The following is a 21,946-nucleotide window of genomic DNA, read 5'->3' as shown; positions in this document are numbered from 1 at the left end:
GTAGAGTTTCATTTTTCTTTCTACTGTCAACAAGCACTTATTTAAAGGTAATCAGTGGAATTCTCTATATATTATTGTCACATTGTTACTTTAAATAATGACAAGTGTCCAGAGAAAGTTATTGTCTTGTGAATTGCTGCTATATAAATAGAATTAATAGTATGAAATTAACAGTATCTAATAAAAGACATGGGAATAAATAAATAGCCCCAGTGCTTTAAAACTACTTTTTCTACTAACCTTGGGCAATACTGTCCATTTAATTATTAATCTTTTAAAAAAAAGATTATGCTCTCTGAGCTGTTGCACCATAGTTATCAGTGAATTGTTGTGAAAGCACAGTCTATGCAGACATCCCTTTTTATATAACTGTGAATCAAGAGTGCATTTCTTTCCAACGATGGGACACTTGTCACCATAACCTGAAGGCAACCCTGTTTTTCAGACCACTTATATGCTATATGTTATCCTAGTAAAATCCATGAATGTGGTGTGATTTATTAAAGTCAGTTGTCAAAAAGCCTTTCCCTCCAAAATGTTAGTTTTTATAAAAGTGAAAAACTGCAGCCTGTTTTTACTCTTTTTAATTTAGTAGAGACAAATGAAACAAAGCCTGTGAGCGTGTCCGCTATGTGACATACTCCTCTCACTGCAACATGTTTCTAACACACCCTCTTAATCATGGCAGTGCACTTAAATTGTCAGTGCTCTGGTCATTCTTCTAAACCTGACTGCATTTAACTCCCTCCCCAGTGTCCACTTTTAGGGTAAGACTGAACTGAACAAAGACGCTGACCTATTCTAAATATATATATTAAAAAAAATCCATATAAGAGGGATGATCAAAAAATGCTTTTCAAATAAAATTGAAACAGTTTTATAGAGAACTGCTCTTTTGTTTACCAAGGAGGGGGATAGGCTGAGCGATGAAGACCTTTACAAGTATCTTGCAGATATGCGCAGACCGTCCTCTGTTCTGCGCCGCCTGAGGCCTGTCACAGGTAAACCCAACACGTTTCTGTTGTCTAGGAAAGGTTCACCCAAAGCTTCATGGGTGATTTTAGATGCACTGTTTATATGTCTCTGTTTTAATCCCCGACCTGCTTTGCCTCTCAGCCCAGTTGAAGATCGATATCTCTCCAGCTCCAGACTTGCCTCATTACTGCCTCTCACCAGAGCTGCTTCATGTGAAGCCATATCCAGACCTGCGTGTTCGACCAACCAAAGAGGTGCTGGAGTTCCCCGCCCGCCAAGTATACACACCGCACACTACCTATAGGTGAGCGTTCATCTTACAAAGGCACACACATATGAACACACTGTGTATGTTTGTTTTATAGTAAGTTTACCTATTAAGCAAATATACATTGACCTAGTCTGGGCCTCTTGTGTCTATTTGATTATTGATTTTTGACTGAATCTGATATTCTTCAACCTTTAAGTCAATAGTTAAAGGAGAAAAAGAGACATTTTTCCAGCATTTTTTTTTTAATCTGAAATTTTTTTTTACTAATGTTATTTTCATGTAGAATATGAGCATAAAAATACAAAAAACAAACAAATTGTTTTTATTCTATGTACAGCGTATACATATAATACTGGTTCACTAAACACAATCTTTAATAATTTAACAGCTTATTTTAAAAAGCAAATTTACAAAGCAAACTGATGTAAAGACACAAAAATAATGCACAAAATATAGATTTTGTGCATACGATAACAAGGATGTAATTATGAAGGACCCAAAATATATATTTTCTGCCAGTGCAGTTGATCTATAGCATCCATAGCAAGGTTGGAAGGGAGTGCAGTGAGTTTATGGAGTTAAGATCTGGATCATGTCAGTACTTCACTCTGGAAGAGGGAAGCAAAGTAGCAAATTTAATGAAATAAAAACATGGAAAGTTTATCAAGAATATCAGATAGTTTGAACAAGTTATTTACCATCTTCTGCAGTTTGGCAAGCTGCTCATTCTGACTCTCAATATCCTCTTTTTGGAGCTCAGTCAAAAGCTGTAAGCCTCGCAAGACTTTGTCGTGCTCCTCTGCTCTCTCCTACAAACAGAAGTAAAGTTAAAATAACCTGTCAGTGATTATATGACTAGCGTTCAAATATGAAGCAATAACCAGCAAAAGCAACTATGGAGTGATGGAGTGTTAGAATTCATGCTGAACTGTAACTATTTTGAGTACAGCTTTCTGTTACCTGCAGCTCCTTGATGCTTGGAGGTACAGAGTTGCTGAGGTACATCTCCAACTGGCTCACTTTTGTCCTCAGCTGCTGCTCTTCCTTCTCCAGGCTGGTCAGCCATTCTTTAGTCTTTGTGGTCTGAGCGTGTTGCTGGGCCATCTGGGCCTATCAAAAGAGGATGTGCCTATATTATTCTCTTCCCCCAACAAAAGCCTTAGTGCAGCTGGCAGCTGCTTTCCCCAGAGTCTTACATGTAGCTTTCACACTCATTTTGCTTGCTCTTGTCTTGGATATTAGAGTATGGTTTAACCTTATACAGCAGGCAAATGAAGTGAATAATAGTAATATGATTGTCTTGGCTGTGAGTGCCCACATAATAACAGCAATACAGGATTTTATGTAGGCATTTTAAAGAAAATGTTTTGCTTTCACAAGTCACCAAAAAGCTGCATTTTCTCTCTCCTTCTCTGTGTCTCCACCTCAATCTGATGGCGACTTATATACTCTGCCTCAAGTTTGCTCCCGTATGCTGTACTGAGATTGAACCTTGATTGTAATTCTGAGACATTATCTCTCCCCAAATACCACAGCCTTTCACCTTCACCTGGGGGATCTGTTGTTTACATATTTCCATGTCTTCTTACCTGTAGCAGCTGTATCACTTCTTTGATCTGTTTCTCCACCTCTGCAGCCTGCTCAGTCTGTTTCCCCAGCTTTTGGAGAGTTCTCTCAGTGTTCTTCAAAGACCGGCTGATTCTCGCTATCTTTGCCTCAGTGGTTTCATAAGCATAGTTTAGGGATTCGCCAAACTGTAAGACACCAAACATGAGCACATTGACTTCTTCTTGCGGTGCCACCTTGTATTCCGTCTTGCTGGTCTTCCTGACCGGGCTTGCGTGCACTGCTCCAGCCACAAAAAGCAAGCACAGGCTCCAGAGCATTGTGATAATAAATGTTGTTTCCTCAGTTCTTTCAGATGTTCAAAAGATATTTCTGATTTATCTTTCAGCAATAGCGCCTGTGCAGAATAAAGCTTTTTTTTTATGTATGAGTCAAAAATGAAAGCCATAAACAGGCACTTGTCTGTCATAGCAGTGTCATCAGCCCCTCAGCGATGAATGGAGGGTGGCTGCTCCACCTTATATTGCATGTGTGCATGGCTACGTGCGATACCAGGGTAAAACATTAGCTCGGCTTTGGCCTGATCACAGGTCTTGTCCATGGCCTTTGCCTCAGTGACCCTCCCTTGAAGTTTGACTGTAGCGATACTAATTTTGTCATTTAGGTCACAAACATGTGCATCATGCATAGCAATATATGTAGCTTTTTTTTAACGAAGAAAATTTTCACATGTATTATATTCTGTGCACAAAGTTTGATTGTTATGTCAATCACATGTGATTGCGTGGTGTGTCAGTGCCTTTATACAAGTGGCTAAAGTCAGCTTTCAAATATGTACAGGAGTTAACTCTAATGTTTAACTTGGATGGGGGTTAAGGTGACTTTCATCAAGTGAGGCCAGGTTCGGGTCCCACTCCCGTTATGTGCGCTCGTATGATCTTGTCTTTTCTGAGAATAAGATTGTTATATATTGTAGGTTGTGGGAAATATTTAATATAAATGGGGTGTGATCTTATTGCCACATGCTGACATCATAACAGGAATTAAGTGTTCCCTTCATGGCTATGCAGCCTTTTAAAATTCTTGTATTTTTCTCTCTTTCTCTCTCTGCCTATTTTGGCTCTAAGGAACCTGCTCTATGTTTACCCACAAAGTCTGAACTTCAGCAGCCGTCAGGGCTCAGTGAGGAACATTGCTGTGAAAGTACAGTTCATGGCAGGAGAGGACCCCAGTCAAGCCTTAGCGGTGAGTTACACTCGGGGATAATGAAGCAACATGACCGTGATGTTCTCTGGCAAATGAAATCCCAGCCACAAAGAAAAGCTTAGAAATACTATATGATGTCTTTTTCAGTAGCGGGAACTTCAAAGGAACATATTTGTGAGCAGCAAAGGAAGAAGAATTTAGTTATGCATGACCTGCAGCATATCTTTCATGTTATCACTCTGATTTTCTTTTCTTTTGGTTTATTTAGTATAACATGGACGATGCACACTATATAGTGTTTACTATAAGTGGCACTCCACCCAGGATATTTCTTTTGCATATCCCATAACAGCAATCCCATGTAGAGCTGCAGGGTAGAAAAGGATTGCTTGTTATGTAACATGGCTGCTGCTGACACAGTTACAGTAACATAGAAACTACTCAAAATACTCAACCAGTGTAACTAGTTGAAATTCACTCTTTCTTTCATTTATGAGTGAAAAGTTTTCAAACCTTTGAAAAAAAATTTTTCCAGAGTGAACTGTTCTCAGTTTGGGGTTTGAAACAGTTGTGGTGTTCATGGTGAATGCCTTATTGGTTATGGAAAACTGCATTTATGCACTGCTTTTTTTAAAAACAGGTCATCTTTGGAAAATCGAGCTGTGCAGAATTCATGAAAGAGGCATACTCTCCTGTCATTTACCATAACAAGTAAGGTTCCCTCACCTGTTAAGCCTCTGCTCAAGTCTGTCCAACTTTTCTTTCTTTCCTAAATGTCTTGTTTAACTCTTTCTCATAAGGTCTCCTGAGTTCTATGAGGAGATGAAGATGAAGATTCCTGCCAATCTGACAGACAACCACCACCTGTTGTTCACCTTTTACCACATCAGCTGCCAGCCCAAACAGAACACTCCTCTGGAGACTCCTGTGGGCTACACGGTGAGTGCACTCCTTCAGCTGGCTCTCCTTGAATACTTTCACCCACACACTCACTTGTTCAATAGTTCTATCTGTTGTCTTGCCATCTGTTAGAGATCGCGTGTCTTTCTTTCTGCTTGCAGTGGATCCCTCTGATGCAACATGGCAGACTACGCACCGGCTCTTTCAGTCTGCCTGTCTCTGTGGAAAAGCCCCCGGCTAGCTACTCGGTGCTCACCCCTGACGTGAGTGTGTTTGAAGAGATTGTGTGAACATTGGTTCTTCTTCCAGCACCTATTCCTTTGTGGTGTGCCTGAGTGTTAAATGAGTTGGGTGTCACTCTCTGGCAGGTTCAGCTCCCAGGCATGAAGTGGGTGGATAATCACAAAGGTGTGTTCAATGTCGAAGTGAAAGCGGCCTCCTCAGTCCACACTCAGGTACACAAATACGCTTCTTACACTTACTGCTCTTTCTTATTCCTCCCACGTGTAAAGACCCAATTTGCTATTATAGCTTGGCTGTGGGTCCTTAAAATTTTTTATAATTCTTATAGATCTGCTATCAAAAATACCTTAAAAAGCATTGAATTGTCTTAAATGTTCTTTAGTGTTATTACTACAAAACAAAAAAATAATACTCCCTGGTCTTTAAGGAGCTCACTTTCGGGCTGCTCAATTTGCGATACATCGGTGGAAGCTATAGAAATGTTAGTCTACAGAAATGGGAACATAGCAGTTAAAGTTAAAAGACATGCACCTGTCCTTGTCCTGGACTGGTGACAGTCAGTCTCACGTACCTAATTACAAGCTGGTCCTTTCCGTGCACGCACAAAAACGTACTCAGTAGCACAGGCAAATAGTCATGCGCTCACAACTACGCAGTAACATTTTGTTAGCGTAGAGGCTCCTGTCTGCAAGTGAAGACACAAAGTTCACTAAAGTAAACCACAGAGGGCCTACCATGAAAACATTCTTAATAACAAATCTAATGAGACATTTAAATCACCCTGACCAAGCTGAATATGGAGTTTTGAAAGAAGCTAATAAAGGCAGTTGCTAAATATAACACTATCCAGAATTTAGAAGCAGCCACAAGCCAGCAGCTTCACGAGCAGTGAACGGATCAAAGCAGATACGAGGAAAATTATGGAGACAAGTGAAAACACATGAGGGTCGATGTCCTGTTATCTGGTGAAGCTATAATTAGACTAGAAAGTGATGTAAGTAGATACATTTGTGTTGTTGTACCTGCTTTTGTTTGGTAAGGTGAAATACGTCAGGTAAAGGTGGATGTACAACAACTTATTTTCAGTTAATTATTTGTGCCTTGTTCCAGTAGCAGAACACTTTATTTTCACTTGTTTAAATTAGAGAGGATCCTGTAAGTTACTAAAGTTTGGTGGAACTTCTAAAGTCCAATCATTTCTTTTATTATGAAAATAATATTTTGCATTGAAGAAAGGCTGGTTTTTATTTCTATAAGCTGTCAATAATAGCTCCAAGAAAATCAGAATAGGTAAAAATCGTTGTCAGTAGGTAGCATTAAGAAAAAAATCGAAATAAACCAAGAAAGTTGCACTGGGTGCATCTTTAGTTAAAGTCTGTGCCTGGAAGTATGTACGAAGCAAACTGAGTTTCACATTTGAGACTATGGGCTGTCTTTTAGATCAAAAACTAGATTTGTGTTAGTCTTTCACATCTATAAACGTATAAACATATTTCATCATGTAAAACATCAGTGTTTTCCTCAAACAGTATAATTTCACTTTTAATGTATTTCCATCCTGTTTGGCATTCACATTTATTTAAATTAATATACAAGCGTCATAGATGTAACTGGCATATGTCTATAGAAACTAGTTTAGTTTAATGTCTAAAACAATCATTTTGTTGGCTTTAGATAGTATCAAAGTAAATCGGCGTAAACTGGAAAACAAAAGAAGTGTGGTGCACATTAATGTTGCTCAGAGTGGAGAAACTTGAAATTTATTTTATTGTTTGATGTACGTCACAGTCTGCTTGGCTCCTGTTGGCTCACATATATGCAGGTCATCGGGAAATGCAGTTTCATGTCACTTTAGAAAAGGAAGGTCACACACACCCTGGATCACCCTGCTCTTCTAGAATTTCAGGTGTTCTGCCAAATCAAAGTTCACCAACATCAGCTGTTACTTATCATTCATTGTGCATGTGTGCTTCTAGGACCCTCACCTGGATAAGTTTTTCACGTTAGTGTATGTCCTGGAGGAGTACTCCTTTCCTTTCCGCCTGAAGGACGTCATCATAACTGAGGCAAACATGGAAGGGGAGCTGAAGGCCAGCATGGCTGCGCTGAGAGGGGCTGTGCTGGATACCTGTGTCAGGTTCTTGCATCAGCTGCTTAACAAACTCATTCAGCTCATTGTCTACCCTCCAGTCATTGCAGGCCAGATTGGTGAGGAGGCTGTCAACACTTCTTTCTTTTTTTAACTTTCTTTTTATTGTTTTTCTTTAAACATTATACAGGGAGGGTAGGGGGTAACAACAAAACAAAACAACAAAGCAACAACAACAACAAAAAGATAAATACAAGTAGGATAACAACCCCCCCCCCCCCCCCAAAAAAAACAAAAAACAAAAAAAACATGTTGGATCTCCTTGTTTCTACAGTTTGATCATTTCTCATTATCAATGTGTTGGTCTTTATCCTGTTGGGTTTATATACTCAGTCCATTTCTCCCACTTTTTATGGTATTGATTCTGTAGGTCAATTGTTCCATGGTTTGTATTTCATCTATAATTTTGATCCATTCGTCCTGTGATGGTGGGTCTATCTTGTTCCATTTTCTTGTAATTGCCTTTTTACAGGCAGCAAGCATAATTTTCAATATGTATCTATCTTCTTTCATCACATCACAACACTACTTTCTATGCAAACTAGGCAAAAATGCAAATTCTCATTTTTTTGAGTGATTGTAATAACTCTCTTAGAGATATATTAATATGATTATTGATAATTATTTTTTTGTTGAAGATATGAAAAACAAAACTGTTTAATTTGCTTTACATTGAGGAATTTACTTCATTAACACACACAACAGAGCAACAGATATTCTAGATTCAGTTTAGCACCTGATAATAAATGCGTTAACTTGTGGTTACCTTTAGGGCAAGCATTACCTTTGTTGTTGTGGTTGTGGTTATTGTTGTTTTAAAGAACTCACTTTGAATTTACCTGCAGTGAACCTGGGTCGGGCTGCTTTCGAAGCCATGGCTCTGTTGGTCAATCAGATCCACAAAAACCTGGAAGGGAACCAAGATCAACATGGCCGCAACAATCTGCTGGCATCTTACATCCATTACTGCTTCCGCCTGCCCACTGCCGAGCCTACCCTGCCACCGAATGGTGAGTCACCAGGCTTAACTGTGAAACCTTTATTTTCATTTGAAAGAACAAAAATGGTTTTTGTTAGACCATAAAGTGCCAGGGGTTTTTTTTTTAAATTGTTTTATTTGCTAACTTCTATGTCCTTTCCTTCTCCCCGAGTAGCAGGCACCCAGTCCTATGAGATGCCAATGCAGTACGCTACCTTATCAAGGGCAACAGCGCGGCCAAGCAGTCTGCACCTGTCCCGTTCCAAAAGCATTAGCAACTCCAACCCAGACCTGGCTAGCACACCAGTTTCTCCTGATGAGGAGGTGCAAAGGATCATGGGGAGCAAGGTATGCTGCACTTCTCAAGTCATTTTAAAGGAGATTAAAGTTAGGTTATTAAATATTTTGCACTTTGTTGGTCTTATGTTTTGCAGGAAATGTGTACCAGTCAAACTTATCATAGGCAGCTGTTGCTTTACTTTCACATTTATTATATTTGCTTAGTGTCTCATTTTTCCCCTAGTATTTCAATTACATTAAGTAAAATATATGAATGTTGTTACAGTCTGGCTACACAGAAAACATGGTCTGTGTTTTCTGTCTTTATGAAACCACTTGTTTATTTTCTAGTTTCTGTTTAGATAATATCACTCTGTTATTTTGTTGTAATCGTAGTTTCTGGACTCTTCACAGCTGATTCAATAAACTCAGGTTAACTGAGAACTCTGTGCAAACAGTCTGTCTCACTGCTTAGACAACAATGTAGTAATTCTCTGTGCCTCTATCCCTTTACTTAATGCAGTACCTCAGTCCTTTATTCTCCTCTCCCCAGCTTTCTTTTCTTTGTTGCTTTTGTCTCCTTTTATTTCGTTCCTGATTTTCTTCTCTAAATAATCTTTTATGTAGTAATTACCCTCTCTTAATTCACTGTGCTCTTGCCTCTTGCCACACTCTGTGTGTGTTTTTGTGTGTGTCTCTGGTGGCTTATGGCAGGGCATTGACCGCTCCCACTCCTGGGTAAACTCTGCTTATGCCCCTGGGGGCTCCAGATCTGTGCTACGCCGGAACCCCAACTCCAGCTGTGAGCTCAAGCAGGTGCCAAATCCCTTCACCTCATCCTCACCTTTACCTCCTCCACCTCCATCCTGCACTGCCTCTCATCAATTCTCGCGGGTCATTTCTTACCTCCATTGCATCTGTGTCTGTCTGGCTCTCTCTCTGCTCGCCTCAGCCCACCTGTCACCCCTTTTTATCTACTCCCTGTACATCCTCTCTGCTGCCTAACAGGCACAAGTTCTGCCTGGGGCTTGTTAGGAGTTCATAGAAAGTTCTCTGGCCACCCACCCATTTCCATTCACCCATTTTCACGTCATCTGTGTGTGTTCACCTCACCATCACTCCATGTCAGGCAAACGACCGCAGCTGCAATCGCATGTCTGCCTTTCTGGACAGCGTGGCTTTGTTTTCAGTTCCCCCAAGGCAGATTGCAAAGAAGGTAAAACTGGCATCTAACTAACTGTAAAAGTTACAAACTAACACATTTGTGATATCATATCATTCACCAACTTCCAATATCATTACCATTCATCAACAATCATGCGATTTGAACACAGATCTACATGGAAATAATGTGAAAATTGAAAATTTAGATCTTTTTGGAATGAAGAACTATCAGTTCGTACTCCTAAACCTTTATAACCTGCAGTTACTGTTTATGAAGTATTCCTAATAGCATTGAAACTGTTTATTTTAATCTTGATAGCTCAAATACAATTAACTAGACCAAACTGAACTAGCTTGTTGTTGGTTCATGTCTAGCTGCTCCACGAGGAGCTGGCTTTACAGTGGGTGGTCAGCACCAGCACAGTGAGGGAAGCGGCACTGCAACAAGCTTGGCTTTTCTTCCACCTGATGGTAAGCATTCCTTTTTGAAATTGCAATAATTGTACACCACTTTCTAAGTAGCAAAAATCTAAAGAGAATGCAGTAAAACAAAACTTAAGGTCTGCAAACCATTTTCTTATGTATCCCCTCCTACAGACAAAGAGCATGGCCCACCACTTATTCCTGACCTCAAAACTGGATGTTCCCAGGCGTCAGCGGTTCCCAGACCGCTTTGTGGATGACATCGCTGCACTTGTGTGTGCCATCAGTGCAGACATTGCCAGCCGATACCACAAGGTACCAAATCCTGAGAGCTACCCCATATTCTAGAAATTGAATTCATTTCTTGATAACAATTTAGGTCACTGGCCAACAAAAACTATAGTGGCTTTATTTTTCTCCCTTATCTTTTATACAAAGCTTGAGCATTGCTGTTTGATTCAAACCTAATATACAACCTAATATAATGTAAACCAAGACTCTTCCTCTTTCTCTCACATGAATTTTCCCCTTCCAGGATGTGGAGCTTGTGGAGAGGTTAAATAGCAGTCTGGCTTTCTTCCTGAGTGACCTGTTGTCTCTCATGGACCGGGGCTTTGTCTTCAACCTCATCCGCTCTTACTACAAACAGGTCCCCATTGCACTTTTTCCTATTTTCCTGTAATCTGATACGCTCAGAGACTCCCACACACATTATTGTATCTTCTATGTAACTGCATGTTAAACAGATTGCCAACAAGTTGCACACGGCCCAGAATCCCAGCTCTCTGAATGCTCTGAGGATGGACTTCACTCGTATTGTCTGCAGCCATGAGCACTATGTGATCCTCAACTTGCCGTGCTCAATCCTGAGCCCCCCAGCCTCCCCCTCTCCTTCCACTTCTTCCACTACATCACAGGTACTACAGCACATTATCCATCATAGACGAATTATAAAAATAAAAAAATTTCACATAAAGAGAATGGATAAATTGAAATGTTGCTAATTTCCCTCTGTAATAAGTGCATACTCATAGCATCAGTGTCCTCAAAGTTCCAGTCATGGCCCTTGGGGATGTTTTTTGCAGCCCTTGAGTCAGCCAAGGAAAGAATGCAATACACTGTATTGTGTCATTTTGGGAGGATTTTTCTTGAATTCCAACTCTTCTGTTCTGGGCATCATAGCTAGAGTTTCTTAACAGAAATACCGCTGGGGTCAAAATGTGCCTTCCTCTTGGTTCAAAAATACAAACATAAATTATGAAATTAGCAAATACACTACAAACACTAACTAAAGCTGTTTATTTTCCTTAATAAATAAATGATGTCTTAAATTTGCAGTCATCAAAAATTCGAGAATAACTCTTCTACTGTGTTCCTACACAAACCATTGCATAACATTAATGTCAGCCACACTTAAAGTCATTTCTCTATAATTCTGTGTCATCTTAACTATGTCTCCTTGTGTCCACAGAGCTCAGCATTTTCCAGTATGGTGCAAGACCAGGGCGTGGCCACCATGTTTGAGCTCTCCGTCCCTTTTCGCCAGCAGCACTTCCTGTCCGGCCTGCTGCTGTCTGAGCTCTCACTCATCCTCGACCCTGATGGTGAAGGGTGGGTTTTTAGTATCTGCTCACAAGCTGATCAAGACTTTACATCGATTCAGACTTTAACGTGAAATAAAATGAGAGATGACAAAGATTATGATGATTTTGTTTATCACCCACAGGGTTTTTTTCCTTCATAAAAAGGCCATTAGTGCCGTTCACTCCCTGCTGTGTAGCCACGATGCAGACCCTCGCTACAGGGACCCTCAAGTCAGAGCCCACATGGCTCAGCTCTACCTGCCTCTCATCCCAATCGTCATGGAGACGCTACATCAACTCTATGACTTCTCTGGTCAGCAGAACAATATGAGCAGCCCATAAATATGATTTTCCACCTGCTCGAGAAGATGTTGTTATATTTGCAGTATTATTGTACCTGAGAGCGCTTTTCTTATTGCCTTGCAGACTCCTCGCCTTCTCGGGTCCGCCATGCATCCACCCACGCTGACGATGCTGACCCAGACAGTGGCAGCACTATCAGTCAGTCTGTTGCCATGGCAATCGCTGGCTCCCCTCTGCAGCACGCCAAAGCCAACCCATTCGCACTGCCCACAGTGGTAAGTGATAGCAGCAAGGGTCATAGTGTTCCCCAGAGCCCTACAGACTGACAGGTCACAGAGTGGCCTCTGTGTGGGCGACTGCTGCTTCAGTTTGACAGACGGTCACACCACACAACACTCACCCATTTAAATATCATTTGCATTCTTTCCATGTTGTTCTTTAGCTAAAGAACAACTGCTCCTCTTCACCTGTAGGTGGCTCTGTGTCCTTTGCTATAACTTTCTCTAAACAGCCATTTTGTTCTATACTCAAGTGGATTACAAGATTGGCACCGATTTTCTGTGTGTGTGCGTGTCGTTACCAGGCGGGGCGCCAGTCCAGCTCTCTGTCCGCCGAGTGCAGTAGGACTCTGCTGGTGTGTTTCCTGTGGGTGCTGAAGAATGCAGATGCAGCTCTCCTGGAGCGCTGGGTGTCAGATTTGTCTGTACTGCAAATCAACCGCTTGCTAGATCTGCTGCATCTCTGTGTGTCCTGCTTTGAATACAAGGTATAATAAATGGGCACCATCAAGATCTGCAGTTCATTCAGGGAGATGCTAAATTCCTCTAAATTGATTTTTTTTTTCAAAGAAATCTAGTTCAGAGCAAATATTGATTAAATTTCATTTTCCTTCTTTTTCTCCTGTTTGATGGGGTTTTTATGAAGGCAATGAGTTAATGTTCATGGTTTAATTAGCTGTTATTTAAAAATTAGATTTAATTTAACCATTACTGCAAAAATGATGTCTGTGGCAGCATGTAACAGATCTGTGCTGGTCAGTTACTGCTGGCTGAGAATGCCCTCACTTCTGTCTCTGAAAAGTATATTTGATATGATACATTATACATAATGCATTGTACACTGAGGCACTTGGACTTCAGACATCATATCCAGGGTTACTACTGTATTTTCCATTACTGTTTACATAGCACTGCAAAATCACACAGTAGTCTATTTAGCTGTGTTTACTCTATAAATTATCAATAGGACAGAAGGCTATTTTTATGTTTGTTTGTTTTTAAATTGTTTGCCTTTCTAAAGTCCATTTCTTAGCAGCTTTCTACCCAGTTTTTTTTCCCTTTTATCCACTTTTAATATAGTCTTTTTTTCTCTGTCAGAGAAATTTCTGGGTAAACTTGCTTAATTTGTATGCTACCTTTTTATGATTTATTTGTCCTCTGATGTTTGGTGGGCGTTGTAGGGGAAGAAGACTTTGGAGCGGATCAATAGCCTGACATTTAAAAAGTCTCAGGATATGAAAGCACGACTTGAAGAAGCCATACTGGGCACAATCGGAGCCCGTCAGGAGATGGTTCGGCGTCACAGAGGTGGGAAGCACAACAGAAACATAGGTTTGCGTCGTGCATGTCTGAAGCAATTTATATTTGTGGTGCTTAAGGAAATTTACTCTTACAGAAAGGAGCCCTTATGGCAGCCAGGAGAACGTTAGGTGGAAAAAGAACGTAACTCATTGGAGAACAAATGCAGACAGAGTCGACAAGTATGTGCTTTACAGACATATAGATTTGGTTCTTCTGCTCACCTTGTGAAAATTACAAATATTCTTGGATTATAATTTATGTCAAATGTGTGTTTCTGTGTAACATGATTGTAAAATGACACCTTTCAGGACTAAGGCTGAGGTGGAACAGGAGTCTGTGGTGGATGGAAACCTAGCTACTGAGGCCTCTCTCATAGTACTGGACACACTGGAAATTATAGTCAAGGTAAAACAATGAGAATTAAATAAATCTGTTTAGACACCACCTTTCCAGTGGTTGACATACAGTGCTGTCCTCCTATATAAACATCCTTTGCTTGTTGTGTGCCTGTCTTCTTTCAGACTGTGGTTGCATCAGAGTTGAAAGAAAGTGTTTTAGGTGGAGTGCTGAGAGTACTTCTTCACAGCATGGCAGGAAACCAGAGCGCCCTCTTTCTGCAGCATTGCTTCAATACACAGAGAGCTCTGGTTTTCAAAGTAAGTGCAGTTTGTTTTTAGCAATTACACAAGTTTTCAGGGTTTTTTTTTTTATTGTCCTTTCCAGCAAAAAAAAAAATAAAAAAATCACAAATTAATAAATTAACACAAATAATTAATGTTTTGGTATTAATAGTTTTACTCCTATTTGGCATTATTCTGCTTACTCATTTTTATTGATGACATCTGTGTTACATTTTTGTATTGAAAAGTAAAGCAAGTGGGCCATATTTAATTTCTGGTGGCAGCGGGGTGAACTGTACGAAGTGACGCTGTGTGTTTTTGTGTATAGTTCCCAGAGATGCTGTTTGAGGAGGACACGGAGCTTTGTGCAGACCTGTGCCTGCGTCTCCTGCGTCACTGCAGCAGCAGTGTCGGCTCTGTCAGAAGTCACGCCTCGGCATCCCTTTACCTGCTCATGAGACAGAACTTCGAGATTGGAAATGTATGTTAAGATGTTTCATTATCTGTGAAATACTTTGATGTTCTTTCATTACTGTGGACATGTCAGCAAAATGCATCTATACCGTAATTCAAGACTGTAATGGGCGACTGTGGTTCAGGTTTGGGAAGCTCAGCTTGTAACCAGAAGGTTGCCGGTTCGATCCCAGCTCTGTCTGTCTTGGTTGTTGTGTCCTTGGGCAAGACACTTCACCTACCACCTACTGGTGATGGCGCGATAAGGCAGCCTCGCTTCTGTCAGTCTGTCCCAGGGCAACTGTGGCTACAAGTGTAGCTTGCTTCCACCAGTGTGTGAATGTGAGAGTGAATGAATAGTGGAATTGTAAAGCGCTATATAAATGCAATCCATTATTATTACTGATGTTGTAAGTCACACTGAGCTACGTTTTTGTTTGTAGAACTTTGCACGAGTAAAGATGCAGGTCACCATGTCTCTGTCCTCACTGGTGGGAACATCGCAGAACTTTAATGAAGAGCATCTTCGTCGGTCTCTCAAGACAATCTTGACATATGCCGAAGAGGACTTAGAGCTGCGGGACACACCTTTCCCAGAGCAGGTGGACAGCAACCATCATCTTGTTTACAGTTTTTGAGCTGAAGCTCGTGGAACGGGTAAGCTGGTGGAACAGGTAAGACATTTTTTTTCATTTGGTATATGTATGTTTGAAACTGCAGGTCCAGGATCTGGTGTTCAACCTGCACATGATTCTTACTGACACTGTGAAGATGAAGGAGCATCAGCACGATCCAGAGATGCTTATCGACCTAATGTACAGGTACTGGAATAACCATCAGAGTGGCTGTAAATCAAAAATAAAATAAAACCTAAAGTGTTTTCTCATTTTCTCTTTTCAGGATTGCTAAAGGTTACCAGAACTCCCCTGACTTGCGCTTAACGTGGCTTCAAAACATGGCAGGGAAACACTCAGAGAGAGGGAACCATGCTGAAGCAGCCCACTGTCTGGTCCACAGCGCAGCTCTGGTAGCAGAGTATCTCAACATGCTGGAGGATTGTCGCTACCTGCCCATTGGTTGTGTCACATTTCAGGTCAATGTGTATTCTGTTTAAACCTTTCTACTTACAAATAGTTGGCTAGGTCACAATGATTTTAGTCTAATGCCTCGGTCACAGTCGGTGACCTCCTGATACCTGCCTGAACACTGCAGCCAACATGTTTCAAAAGGCACAAAAATTTGTCTCCTTATCTGGTGCGTGTTACAGTTTTCACTGTTTCACTACAGCTTGGAAAGTAGTTGGCAGTTATCTGACAAGGAGATGTTTTCCATGCAAACTACGGGCAACCGCGACAATCTGCTCACAGTCAAAGCAACTGTAATCTTTCACTGAGGCACTGTATACCTCTTTGTGACCAGTTTGAAACTGAAACTGCCAGAAACCTCCAGCAACCAGTCACTAACTGGGTAGAGAATTCAAATTTTTCCCAAATGACCTGTCGTTGCCAGGTGATGGCTGACTGGTCTCTGGACTTGTGTGAGTTGAGTTTTAGCAATTGAATTTGCAGCGACTGCCAGAAACCTCCAACAACTATTCACCACCCGGTTTGAGACTCTTGTGACCTGTGGTTACTAGATCTTCACTAATGGGTGTCTAGACCTGTGTGACTCAGGCCTAAATGAAACTTTTACTTAAAAGACATATAAAACATGTGGGTGTATGACCAGATGTTAACTTTTTTCCTATTCTGTTTTGTCTGTTTTTACTACAGAATATTTCATCCAACGTATTAGAGGAGTCGGCAGTATCCGATGACGTTCTGTCGCCAGAGGAGGAGGGCATTTGTGCTGGGAAGTATTTCAGTGAGTCTGGCCTGGTGGGGCTTCTCGAGCAAGCAGCTGCTTCTTTTAATATGGTATGACTCACATTCACTGACAAACAGCACAAGGTTCCAGCATTAACATGATTTGTGTTAAAATCTCTATTTAATTGTGCTGTAACTGCAGGCCGGCATGTATGAGGCCATTAATGAAGTGTACAAGATTCTGCTCCCGATCCATGAAGCCAACAGAGACTTTAAAAAGCTGGCTACTGTCCACGGGAAGCTACAAGATGCCTTTAATAAAGTCTACAACCAAGTGAGTTGACAGCTTAATCCTGAAATCACCAGCAATCCACAAAGGAATTCGTTTCTAGCTAATTATCTTTATCCTAATTCCCTTCTTATGTGCTTTATTTCTTTTCTCATCTTTTCCAGAGTTCAGGATGGGAGGTAACAAACTAATCTGACATTAAGAGCATCTAATTTAAAGTAAAACATTCAGCAGTTGTTGTTGACAATGTTATTCTTCTTCCCCTTGGCTTGTTTTCTTCTCCCCTCCTGTGTCAATAACATGGCCACTGGTGAGTGATGCAAAGCTTACTTTATCACTTGGTTGAGTAGAATTAAGACAAGTATTAATTAATTTGTGCTGCAGTCCTGCTGTAATAAAACTACTTCTGAGCATGAATTTGTATTTTCCCACAACATGAAAAGCATCTGTTTTCCCAAATCCAAAGCGTTAACAAACAGTAAATGCTGTTTTGTTTTTCATCACTGGTGTTGCAAACACAGGAATATAAATTAGTGTCAGGGTGAAAACAATCTGTGTGCATTTTACAAACCAGCTGTTTTAACTAAAAGAAAAAAACCAAACAGCTTTCAGCCCCAAAACAACTAAACAAGAGAAAACGTTTACAAAGAAAAGGCGGCTCACTGGTGTGGCCGGTTGAGAGAGAAGAAAGTAAATGATCCTCTGTGGTAGGCGGTGGCCATGTTGGCTCTTTTTACAAGGGTGGCCCTCAGGAACGGACACAGTCATTGGCCCCACCAATATCCACATCCAATAACTATATAATTTCCAAACATCAACCAGACCTTTTCACTAACAGAAAATCAGGCACAGAAGTTAAATAGGATAACGCATAAATACAACAGCAGTATAACAACCATGGATCATGATTGGGAGGAAAAAAATAAACTCTGGTTATTCAGATAGATTTCTAGTTTACATTTCACATTTTAGGCTTTGTTAACACCTCCATATGGCTGCTTACTATGATGACCCCTAATTAGCATATAATTGCATAGTTACTTAGTTACTGACACTTTGTTATCACACTGTTACCAAGTACTTTTTACTGCATTTTTTCTAATGGTTAAACAGCTAACATTTCTGTACAACACATTACTCGTGGTGAGTTTATTCTGCAGTGTCGCATAATGCTGTTCCTCCTGTTTTTGTGTTTCTATTCATTCATTCAGCATTTATGTACTAGTGGAAAAACAGTATGCTAACGTTTGTATGACAGATTTGGTCTTTGTTTCAAGGTTGTTGAGTCCTCAATAAAAACAGCTCAGTCATTTAAACATTTTAGTTTGTGAAGAAAAAAAATCTTCATTTCAAGTCTTTAGTGTCAGATAATGAGTCCATGAATTAAAACGGGGTATTTTTTTTTCTACTATTACCACGTAAGCTCTGTGTCAGCTGCTTTTAATTCACTCATGCTCTGCACTCCTTAATCGTTTAAGTTTTCTGTCTTGTTTTTAGTGTTCAGCGAATGTTTGGGACCTACTTCAGAGTGGGTTTCTATGGCTGTCGCTTCGGAGATCTGGATGAGCAAGAATTTGTCTACAAGGAGCCATCGATCACCAAGTTAGCTGAGATATCGCACAGACTTGAGGCATGTTAACTCCTCCTGATGTTAATAAAGATGTCTTTAATGATTTATGAGGAACATATGTCTAAAGGTGAATGCCTCTGGCCCACAGGAGTTCTACTCAGAGAAATTTGGGGATGAGGTGGTCGAAATTATCAAAGACTCCAACCCAGTGGACAAAAACAAACTCGATCCCAACAAGGTAAAGAGATGTGTATGTTTGTTGCTTAAAGAATATGTATATTTTAAAAATGTCTAACTGTACTGATGACTTTTTCAGGCTTACCTGCAGATCACCTATGTCGAGCCCTACTTTGACACATATGAGCTGAAGGAAAGAATCACCTACTTTGACAAGAACTACAACTTGCGTACCTTCATGTACTGCACTCCCTTCACTCTGGACGGCCGCGCTCACGGCGACCTGCACGAGCAGTACAAACGCAAAACCATCCTGACAACGTCTCACGCCTTCCCTTACATCAAGACACGGATCAATGTTATCCACAAGGAGGAGGTGGGTGTCTCTACTGGAGGGATCAGATTTTAAATAAATGTAGACATTATGATGTATGTTCATTGTTACATCTTTGGCTTTCCAGATTATTCTTGTCCCCATTGAGGTGGCGATTGAAGATATGCAGAAGAAGACTCAGGAGCTCGCTTTCGCCACAAACCAAGACCCCGCAGACTCTAAAATGCTTCAGATGGTGCTCCAGGGCTGTGTGGGCACCACTGTCAACCAGGTGATAAAATAATTGAAATGCTGGTCCCCCTGGAATAATAATAACATCAAAGCAGAGCTTTAAGTCTGGGTTAGTGTTTTAAGCAGTGGCAGAAATTCCTCAGCTAATATGTAACTGTTTGTCTCCCCTAACAGGGCCCCCTTGAGGTGGCGCAGGTCTTTCTCGCCGACATTCCTGATGACCCCAAGCTGTTTCGTCATCACAACAAACTGCGCCTCTGCTTTAAAGACTTCGCTAAGAGGTACTGACATGATCTCCGTCTCAGACAAAGACTGTTGTGTAGCCAATAAAAACAAATCCCAACTCCCTGTGTCTTTCTTTTTTGTGCAGGTGTGAAGATGCCCTGAGGAAGAATAAAGCCCTGATTGGGCCAGATCAGAAAGAGTACCACAGAGAGCTAGAAAGGAATTATCATAAACTGAAAGAAGCTCTGGGTCCTCTCATCAACCGCAAGATCCCCCAGCTTTACAGAACCCTACCAGCTCCGACTCTGCAAACACAACGGTAACTTGAGACATTAATAACACACACACACGCCTACGCACAGAGACGCATAAAATGATCTCATGCTGCTTCTTCAAGCACATCAAGCTAACATAAGAGGAACGTAAAACTGTGTCATGCTTCAGGCTATATGCTCTGCATGTCACCAGTGAGCAGACATGCAGACACATTTCAGTGATTTCAAATGTGTCACATTTTATTCCACAGTCATTAATAAAAGATGATGCACTTCTTGAACTGCTGTAGCCTGTTTGACTATGGAAACTATCACCATATGTTACTTTTGGTTTTCATCATCTTCTGGCTGCACCTCTGTGTTTGCATGTGGACTGATTTCTAATCAGAAACAGTTACAGTCAACAGCACCTGCCAGACCGATGCTGCAGCACAGAGAAATGTAAAATCCCAGATATTTAAAATATTAACACAAACTTTGAGCTCCATTGGTCCGCTATATTACATTAGGGGTTTATCATTATTATTCTTGGAACCACAATGCTGACTCAAAGCCATGTAAGCTTTTAGTGGGACAACTTTCACACTCCTTGGGTGGCATTTTTTTGGCTCAAATGAAATAAAAATGAACTACATCTTTGCTAAAATATGTTTTTGATTTTGACAAAAATCTTTTTACCAGTATTCCTACTAATTATCCCCCCTCTCTTGCAGGAACTCCTACAGTAGGTCGAGTTTCCGCAAAGTCGACTGTTGAGCCACAGAAAGCTGCAAAGCGACACAAAGCAACAAGCTTTTAAAATTAGCACCATCTCATACCGTCTGTCCCCCCTTCCCCCCACTGCATTGCACACCAACTGTAGCAGGAACACACAAACTCACCGTCCTCTTCTTCATCTAGCTCGTTATTTTACACTCATCACCCTTGGCCACCTAGTCATGTCTTAACACCCCCCTCCCCCTTCCAGTCCCTCTATGCACACACAGTAAGTTGTCACCTCTTTCGCTGCCCTACCATCCCCACCACTCTCACACCTCTTTTGGGGAAAAAAACCCCTCTGGTGTTTATGCAGGAAGGTTATCTGCTCTGTAAACATTGTCATTTGGAGCAAGGCTCTAAGATGGCAGCGTTTAAAGAAAGCTTTTTACAGTTATCCACCCAAAGTAATCTCTCAGAGCCTGATCTGACTTTACCTTTAGTTTTTAGTGCACTGTTTTACATTTGTTTTTCTTTAGCTTCGAGTGTCTGCTTTTGAACAGGCTTAGGTTGTCTGTTTTGTGTCATGGACTTATTTAATTTGTGAGATTTTTTTTAATCCCTGGTAGTGATCACTGCCAGACTTTGTTATTAAATAGTCCCAGGGAGTTTTCTTTTGTTATCAACAGACCAAATAACTGACATTCCTTCTCCCTCAAGTCGTAACATTTATCTGCCCATCTCTCGTTATAAAGGGTTCAATAAAGAGAGTTGGTGGGCTGCTTTTTGTGGAGGTCCAGGTTTGATATGATTGAGCTCATAATGTGTGGGAGAGACTGACTCGATGGGATGTTTAAATGTGTTCTTAAAACTGTGAACTCTCAGAAAAGCACTGCATTCGTATCAGATGTTTATCACAGAAGCACTGTCTAAAGACAGGCCATCTCGTTTACTCACACAGGCATGTTCAAACTGCGACATTCACTATCATACTACAGTATAGATAGATAGATAACTGAATATGTTATGACTGCGTAAACAAGTCCTCGTTTGACTGTTATGCGCTTCTGTATAAGACCAAATGTTTTGTATGTATACACCTCTGTGGTTTGCATTTATTGTAGAAATCTCCATCTACTGTATCTATGAAATTGCACTATTGTAAACAACCTGCAGCACATTAACACTGTAACTACTAAAATATATGTGCTTTTGTTATTTTACAGAGCTGGAAACTGTTTTTTACCGATTAGATAGGCAATTTTTTTTATTTATTTACACTGTCTTCTATTAAATATTTCTCCCTACACTCCTGGTCATCCTTTATTTATGGGTCTTACGATGTAAATTCATGTAGTAATGTGTTTACTATTTTTAACACTGTTTCACATTAACAGTTTTGTTACTGGAAATCTATGTTTTTCACACATGGTTTCTTCGCTTTTCAGCAGTCAGTATCATATTATGGTATGGGAAGCATCTTTAATACCCATAGACCACAGTGATACTACAAAAACTACTCTAACAACGGGGCTACGACAGTAACATAGTGGCATTTCTACATTCCTGTTTCTACATGAAACATACACAAGGTTTGCAAGTAATTATTACTAAATTTGCATGTATTAATTTTAGTTATGAATCTCAATA

General features: G+C 40.6%; 2 protein-coding genes across 4 annotated transcripts in view; one reads left to right on the top strand and one right to left on the bottom strand.

Annotated features, from left to right (window-relative positions):
* dock6 (dedicator of cytokinesis 6) overlaps positions 1-21,605 on the top strand; it is a 31,145-nt gene extending 9,540 nt beyond the window's left edge. The window contains exons 13-50 of one of the 3 annotated variants that reach the window (XM_026164564.2): positions 908-1,001; positions 1,117-1,279; positions 3,940-4,057; positions 4,659-4,729; positions 4,819-4,957; positions 5,080-5,181; positions 5,287-5,373; positions 7,138-7,369; positions 8,156-8,320; positions 8,465-8,637; positions 9,283-9,384; positions 9,698-9,784; positions 10,108-10,203; positions 10,330-10,470; positions 10,691-10,804; positions 10,902-11,072; positions 11,627-11,766; positions 11,882-12,051; positions 12,165-12,316; positions 12,625-12,807; positions 13,501-13,627; positions 13,716-13,800; positions 13,930-14,026; positions 14,143-14,277; positions 14,570-14,722; positions 15,138-15,296; positions 15,415-15,515; positions 15,595-15,787; positions 16,467-16,610; positions 16,702-16,833; positions 16,953-16,967; positions 18,293-18,418; positions 18,507-18,596; positions 18,675-18,911; positions 18,997-19,140; positions 19,275-19,381; positions 19,471-19,644; positions 20,314-21,605. In XM_026164564.2, the coding sequence (XP_026020349.2) occupies positions 908-1,001; positions 1,117-1,279; positions 3,940-4,057; positions 4,659-4,729; positions 4,819-4,957; positions 5,080-5,181; positions 5,287-5,373; positions 7,138-7,369; positions 8,156-8,320; positions 8,465-8,637; positions 9,283-9,384; positions 9,698-9,784; positions 10,108-10,203; positions 10,330-10,470; positions 10,691-10,804; positions 10,902-11,072; positions 11,627-11,766; positions 11,882-12,051; positions 12,165-12,316; positions 12,625-12,807; positions 13,501-13,627; positions 13,716-13,800; positions 13,930-14,026; positions 14,143-14,277; positions 14,570-14,722; positions 15,138-15,296; positions 15,415-15,515; positions 15,595-15,787; positions 16,467-16,610; positions 16,702-16,833; positions 16,953-16,967; positions 18,293-18,418; positions 18,507-18,596; positions 18,675-18,911; positions 18,997-19,140; positions 19,275-19,381; positions 19,471-19,644; positions 20,314-20,356 (4,962 nt within the window). In that variant the 3' untranslated portion in view covers positions 20,357-21,605. The remainder of the gene's footprint in view (positions 1-907; positions 1,002-1,116; positions 1,280-3,939; positions 4,058-4,658; positions 4,730-4,818; positions 4,958-5,079; positions 5,182-5,286; positions 5,374-7,137; positions 7,370-8,155; positions 8,321-8,464; positions 8,638-9,282; positions 9,385-9,697; positions 9,785-10,107; positions 10,204-10,329; positions 10,471-10,690; positions 10,805-10,901; positions 11,073-11,626; positions 11,767-11,881; positions 12,052-12,164; positions 12,317-12,624; positions 12,808-13,500; positions 13,628-13,715; positions 13,801-13,929; positions 14,027-14,142; positions 14,278-14,569; positions 14,723-15,137; positions 15,297-15,414; positions 15,516-15,594; positions 15,788-16,466; positions 16,611-16,701; positions 16,834-16,952; positions 16,968-18,292; positions 18,419-18,506; positions 18,597-18,674; positions 18,912-18,996; positions 19,141-19,274; positions 19,382-19,470; positions 19,645-20,313) is intronic. The other 2 variants (XM_026164567.2, XM_026164565.2) reach the window with 2 other exon arrangements.
* Positions 1,470-3,349, bottom strand: angptl8 (angiopoietin like 8). The gene is made up of 4 exons (XM_080300215.1): positions 2,836-3,349; positions 2,207-2,356; positions 1,945-2,055; positions 1,470-1,854 (listed from the first exon to the last, which is right to left on the bottom strand). Exons 1-4 carry the CDS (start codon positions 3,130-3,132, stop codon positions 1,837-1,839), a joined length of 576 nt encoding a protein of 191 aa, XP_080156341.1. The 5' UTR covers positions 3,133-3,349; the 3' UTR covers positions 1,470-1,836.
* Positions 21,606-21,946: the final 341 nt, after the last annotated feature.

Source organism: Astatotilapia calliptera, chromosome 4 (assembly GCF_964374335.1).
Source record: "Astatotilapia calliptera chromosome 4, fAstCal68.1, whole genome shotgun sequence".
Classification (NCBI taxonomy): domain Eukaryota; kingdom Metazoa; phylum Chordata; class Actinopteri; order Cichliformes; family Cichlidae; genus Astatotilapia; species Astatotilapia calliptera.
The sequence above is the reverse complement of the archived record's forward strand: the minus strand, read 5'-3'. Positions and strand labels throughout refer to the sequence as shown.